The following is a 6,385-nucleotide window of genomic DNA, read 5'->3' as shown; positions in this document are numbered from 1 at the left end:
TCATCAAAATCGGAGCTAAAGTAACCGTTAAATTGTGATTTTTCGTTTATAACCGTTGAAAACTTTTGTTTTGTTACCTAATCTCTTCATGTTTTTTTTTTGTGATTTTTTACGTATGCGATCTCGGAGTGTGTACAAACCAGTTTGATGGTTGGATCATTGAAAAACGCTTCGTAGAATGCCATCAAAACGGTAGATTAAACAAACACTTAGAGTTAATGTTATACTTCCATTAAGTATAAAATAAGATTTATCCACTAGTGTAAATATTTTAAATTGAAGATCGAATTCGTTCAATGCATTCTTATAGGGTCGTGGAGTGTAGATGTAAAAAATAATCAAAATCGGAGCTAAAGTAACCGTTAAATTGTGATTTTTCGTTTATAACCGTTGAAAACTTTTGTTTTGTTACCTAATCTCTTCATGTTTGTTTTTTGTGATTTTTTACGTATGCGATCTCGGAGTGTGTACAAATAAGTTTGACGGTTGGATCATTGAAAAACGCTTCGTAGAATGCGTATTGCATCAAAACGGTAGATTAAACAAACACTTAGAGTTAATGTTATACTTCCATTAAGTATAAAATAAGATTTATCCACTAGTGTAAATATTTTAAATTGAAGATCGAATTCATTCAATGCATTCTTATAGGGTCGTGGAGTGTACCTGTAAAAAATCATCAAAATTGGAGCTAAAGTAACCGTTAAATTGTGATTTTTCGTTTATAACCGTTGAAAACTTTTGTTTTGTTACCTAATCTCTTAATGTTTGTTTTTTGTGATTTTTTACGTATGCGATCTCGGAGTGTGTACAAACAAGTTTGACGGTTGGATCGTTGAACAACGCTTCGTAGAATGCGTATCGCATCAAAACGGTAGATTAAACAAACACTTAGAGTTAATGTTATACTCCCATTAAGTATAAGTGTAAATATTTTAAATTGAATATCAAATTTATTCATTAGACAATATTTATTTATGTTTTTCAAGTATTGATTAGACAATATTTAGTTTGTGTGATGACATTTTCATTGTACAATTCTTTTTTTGTTTCTTTATCGCATATTATACATGCATTATTCTCTATTAAACCAAAAGTGTAAAAATTATCTATTAAACCAAACAATTATTTATTTAATTTTTAAAAACATATTCTATTTAAATACATATTATTTATTTATTTATTAAACCAAACACTTATTATTTTATTTTTTTAAATCGTAACAAAATTTTGGGGGGAATTTAAAATTTTGAGGGAAAATTTGAAAATTTTCGGAGGGAATTTTGCCGCCATTTTTTTCTGTCGGTTATAACCGATAGTAATGAAATTTTTCTGTCAGTTTTTATTTTAAAAAAATGTTTCTGTCAGTTTTAACCGACAGTAATTAAAATAACCTAAATTTTTAAAACCCCTCAATCTTCCTTGCGCCGATGCTTCCCCCTTCCCCCTATTCTCCTGTCCACATTTCCTTCTCCTTCTCCTTCTCCTCTCTTCTTTTCTATTATGTTCGAACACTTGCAACCCATTCCAACCAACAATTCCACACACACTGCAGATGGTGTGGACATAGGGTTGATGGGAAGGGTAGGAGCTAGAGAGAGGGGGTAGGGGGTGGGTTCTGTCCACTGACGTTGGTTGCGGAGAGAGAGAGAGAGAGAGAGAGAGAGAGAGAGAGAGAGAGAGAGAGAGAGAGAGAGAGAGAGAAGAGAGAAAGATGGGGAAAAGTATGGGGGTAGGGTTGAGGGGAACGGAACGGGTACAGAGAGAAAGAGTGAAGAAGGGACATAGGAGTTAGAGGTATGTGTTGATTTGTCAGGGGTTGCTGCATCCTTCCTATTCAAAAGGTGGCAAATAATTTTCAATTCATTCTGCTGCATCCTTCCTATTCAAAAGGTAACAAATAATTTCCTGTTCAATTCATTCTTTATGCATACCTTTGTTTATTTGTCACTTGATTTTGGATTAGGTTAACCATAGCTCAAACATCCAAGACTTTCTTTCTCTCTCGTTGGTGTCTGTCTCACTCTCACAGCACAGTAACTAAGCTACCAAGCTTAGCTAGCTAACAAAAAGTTATTAGTCGTCTCTCATACTCTCTCCCTTTCTCTGTCTCTGGGGATTATATGCATGAGATGTATACCCTATTCTATATATTTTCACGTTGCTGCATCTCATCTCGTTAAATGATTAAACATTGGATTTGCTATTTTGGTTGCGCAGCTATGCAGTTGCTCTCTCCAATCCATCAATCAGTCCACTCGATTGCTTGGAATAATTTGAAGGTAGTTAAATTACTTTGCTTCTTTTCCGATCGACTGTATATATTAGTGCTAGCTGTTATTGCTGCCTTGGAAGTCAACAATATTCCTTCAGCTCAATTGTTTACTTGCGGTACGTACCTTCCTTTTGATCATTATATAGAATAGGGTGATTGGACTGTGGTTTCAATGAAGGGTGATTGATTTTCATGGTTGATATGAGCTTTGCTTTTACTTCGTTATAGAACTTTAATCCACACCTGACTTTGAACCAGGGTTGGATGAAGTGATGGAGGGAGGCATACAATGGTGACATACGTTGGGGATGGGCGGAGGGGTCGGATGACGGGTCGTGGACTAAGAAAACGATGCCCATTATTGCTCCCTTGCCTAAGACTTTAAAGGCCCTGACAGTCACCGGTGAGATCGAGCTCCGGCGAGGTTGGATGGTGAATGCAGGGATATAGAAAATGCAGAAAGTGATTTAATTTTTTATTATTATTAATATAAGTCCTGTCGGTTTTAGCCAACAGGAAATGATTTTATTTATTATTTTTAATTAATTTCTGTCGGTTTTAGCCAACAGGAAATGGTTTTATTTATTCATTTTTAATTAATTTCTGTCAGATGGTTTAATGATTTTATGTCGGTTTTAGCTGATAGAAATATTTCTGTCGGTTATATCCGACACAATGGCTGTCGGTTTTAGAGTATTTTCTGTCAAAAAATTAATTTCCTGACGCAGACAATTTTGTCGCTTATTATATCCGCCACTGCATCCATTTTCTGTCGGATTTTACTTAAAATCCGACAATAATATATGGTTTTTGTCGGTTTTCAAAACGCCACTAATAATTGGTTTCCTAGTAGTGTGTATTTGTTCAAATATCCACACAAAATTCACTTTTCTCTTACAATTCTTCCAATTGTTCTTTCTACCATTTCTTTCTATTTCCAAATTTTTCAAGATGGCAAAAGAGCATATTAGAGGTCGTAATTGGACTTGTGAGGACGATGTTGCTTTATGCTTGGCATGGGTTTCTAGTAGCGAAGATGGTGCAGTTGGCACGAATCAAAATAAAAGGGTTTTGTGGGATAAAATCATTGAAAAGTTTCATGAAAACTGCAACGACGGCAGGAGGGACGATGGTGGTGTTTACGATCGGTGGAAGACTATCAACAAAGCATGCACTTTATGGAAGGGAAGCTTGGAGAGAGCCGTGGTTGGCATGGTGAGTGGAAGGAGCGCCGCAAAAATTGTGAGTTTTTTTGTTGATATTTTATTTGTCATGTACATAATATTATCTTGCAACTAATTGTTTTTATGTATTTTTTGCATAGGGTGACAAAGTAATGGAAATTTACAAGACAATAGTAACACAAAAAAATCAAGTTTTTAAGTTGCAACGTGCTTGGGACGTCCTCAAGGATTGTTCGAGATGGGGAACCGATGCAGACCAACAATGGGGAAGATTATTTCAACGTGAAAACGCACCGATAAATCTCGGAGATGAAGGTGTCAATGAAATGACCCCAACTCATTCTTTTGCAAGGCCTCCGGGAAGAGATAAGCAAAAGGAAGCAAAGAGAAAAGGGAAGTCCCAAGATCCGATAAGTGGACACATTGCCACCGAATTTGCAAGATTGAGCAAAACCCATAGCGCTCCCCAAGAAGAAGTGGCCTGAATGCGTTTGCAAATGAAGGAAGAAAGGGATAGGGAGCAAGATAGGTTTGAAGTTAATTTCATGATGGAGGACCTCAACAAATACACTCCAAAGAGGAAGAAGTTCTTACGTGGTAAGTAAAAGGAAATTTTGCGAAAGTATACCACAAGGAGTATATTTCAAGATGATGAATCGTCTCCACCCTATATCCCAAGTCCACCACCAAGTCAAGATGATGGATATCATTATTAAGTTTATATAGTGTATGAATTATCGATTGTATTAAGTTTATGTGGTGTATGAATTATCGATTATATTAAGTTTATGTGGTTTATTAATTGTCGTTTGTATTAAGTTTATGTAGTTTATTAATTGCCGTGTGTATTAAATTTATGGCTTATTAATTATTGTTTCTATTAATCTAGGTGCCTTCAATAATTCAACCTCCATTCAATAATTTATCCAACGTACTAGACAAAAGACTTTGCACAAGAAGACACTTAAATTTATTACTACAAAATACCAACATAGTACATGTTGATGCACAAAATCATTGAGGACTTTGGTACAACAGAAAGTGTTAAGTTTGTGACCTTCGCTAGATTGCTCCGGTCATTAGTGTGGATAAGTATGTAAATGGATAGGGACAGGGAAGCAAACACAAGATGTACGTGGTTCACTCAGATTGGCTACGTCCACGGAGTAGAGGAGTTCTCATTAATTGTAAAGGGTTTACACAAGTACATAGGTTCAAGCTCTCCTTTAGTGAGTACTATTGAATGATTTAGTGCAAATGACATTAGGAAATATTGTGAGAGAATGATCTCTATTTATAGAAGAGAGTTTCTAGTTTCATTCTGACATTGACACATGTCGTGTTGTGATTGACTTCTGATGTTAACATGTGTCGCGCTATGATTGGCTTCTGATGTCGACACGTGTCGTGCTGTGATTGGCCTCCTGGTTGGAAGGAAACTCTTCTGGGTCCTTGATGGTATAACGTTGACCGGTGCTCAGTAGTTTCGGGATTGGTCAAGTATGGTACAAACAATACACTTAAAATTATTACATAAAATAACAACATAGCACACTTCAATTTAACACAAGAACATATTAATACACCAACATCATCAACGTTCACCTTCTCGGCACCATGCATGCTTAACTAAATCCTTAGGGAGTGTGTCATGACCTTGAGGAGCTTGAATTATATTTAAACGTCTCATATACTCACTCAATGTGACCCTATCATGTCCAGTCTCATATGTGGTTTCAACGAGATATTCAACATCTCTTGCTATAGCTCTGAAAGATTGTATGATCAATTGATATTCAACCTATGTTTATATAGAGGATGATTGAAGGTTTCAATTTCATGTGTGTAGGTTTATGTTTCATGCGTTTTGTATGTATTTTGTATGTGTTTCGTGTGTGTCATGTGTTTCACATGTGTTCTGTGTGTGCTTCATCTTTATCATGTGTTTTATATATCCTTCACATGTGTTTTGTATGTGCTTCACATGTCACTACAAGAAAACATGGATTAGGTGACGGTATTTTTTGTGGCGCTTAAAAATTCATCACATTTGGCTAAAATGAGTGAGGCTTTTTTAGAAATTGTCAGATAAAGATTTTCACAAACACCAAAATATTTTGCGTCACATAAACATTTTGAACTCGTCACAAACTATTGGGCGGGAAATTTTACAACCGAACGAAATGTTAATATGTGACAAAATTTTTACATTCATCACTTATATAAAGAGTAGGCCACGTAATAGTCAATTCATCACTTATAATATTAAAAGTAAAAATTAAAAATATTGAAATAATAATGTCAAAACTCCCAAATTGTAAAACCTAATAACTGATTTCATTTTCCCTCAAAAAAAAAAAAAAAAACCTATTTCGTTATGTTCTCTCACCCCATCTCCTTCAGCTCCCCTTGGTTCTACTCTCTCACCCCACCTCGCCGACCAGCCACTTGGTAGTTGCCATCGACGACAACCATGTACCACCTCTCATTCGTCTCCCTCCCTCGGCCTCTCAATCGACAACAAGGTACTTATTTCTTTAATTGTTTTTGGATTTTCTTCTTCAATCAGTCTTTGTTTGCCAAGCTTAGACACCCAGTTATCATTTTCCTTTCTCTTTTGAAAATCAGTGAATAATGGTTGTTATTTTTCCATTTTCTCTTTGGAATGTCGTTGATGGTCATCTGTGAACATTATCATTTGTTAAATTGTAATTTTCTTATTTCTAATTTAGTTAGAACACAATTATTGCAGCTATTTAAGCTCTTGATTAGTTGCATAGTTAATTCTCTGAGGTAGGATAAAAACTACAGCATCTCGGCTATAGCACAAATCCACTTCTAAAAAAAAAATCTATCATGTCCTACTACACCATAACAAATAAGAACGAAAGGGGGAAAACATAAGAACTGAACAAAAGGAAAAAAA

At 35.5% G+C, this 6,385-nt stretch overlaps 1 protein-coding gene across 1 annotated transcript; it reads left to right on the top strand.

Annotated features, from left to right (window-relative positions):
* Nucleotides 1-3,226: 3,226 nt before the first annotated feature.
* On the top strand, nt 3,227-3,944 carry LOC139187770 (uncharacterized). The gene is made up of 2 exons (XM_070804353.1): nt 3,227-3,490; nt 3,600-3,944. The coding sequence occupies exons 1-2, from the start codon at nt 3,227-3,229 to the stop codon at nt 3,942-3,944; spliced, it is 609 nt and encodes a 202-aa protein (XP_070660454.1).
* Nucleotides 3,945-6,385: the final 2,441 nt, after the last annotated feature.

This window comes from Malus domestica, chromosome 09 (genome assembly GCF_042453785.1).
Source record: "Malus domestica chromosome 09, GDT2T_hap1".
Classification (NCBI taxonomy): Eukaryota; Viridiplantae; Streptophyta; class Magnoliopsida; order Rosales; family Rosaceae; genus Malus; species Malus domestica.
Note: the sequence above shows the minus strand (reverse complement) of the source record. Positions and strands in the feature narration are given on the sequence as shown.

What these genes read in the sequence shown, in the direction of transcription:
- LOC139187770 (XM_070804353.1), top strand. Translation starts at nt 3,227, where the DNA reads ATGGCAAAAGAGCATATTAGAGGTCGTAATTGGACTTGTGAGGACGAT. An exon ending in AGAGAGCCGTGGTTGGCATG is followed by an intron (nt 3,491 to 3,599) that starts GTGAGTGGAAGG and finishes TTTTTTGCATAG; the next exon opens with GGTGACAAAGTAATGGAAAT.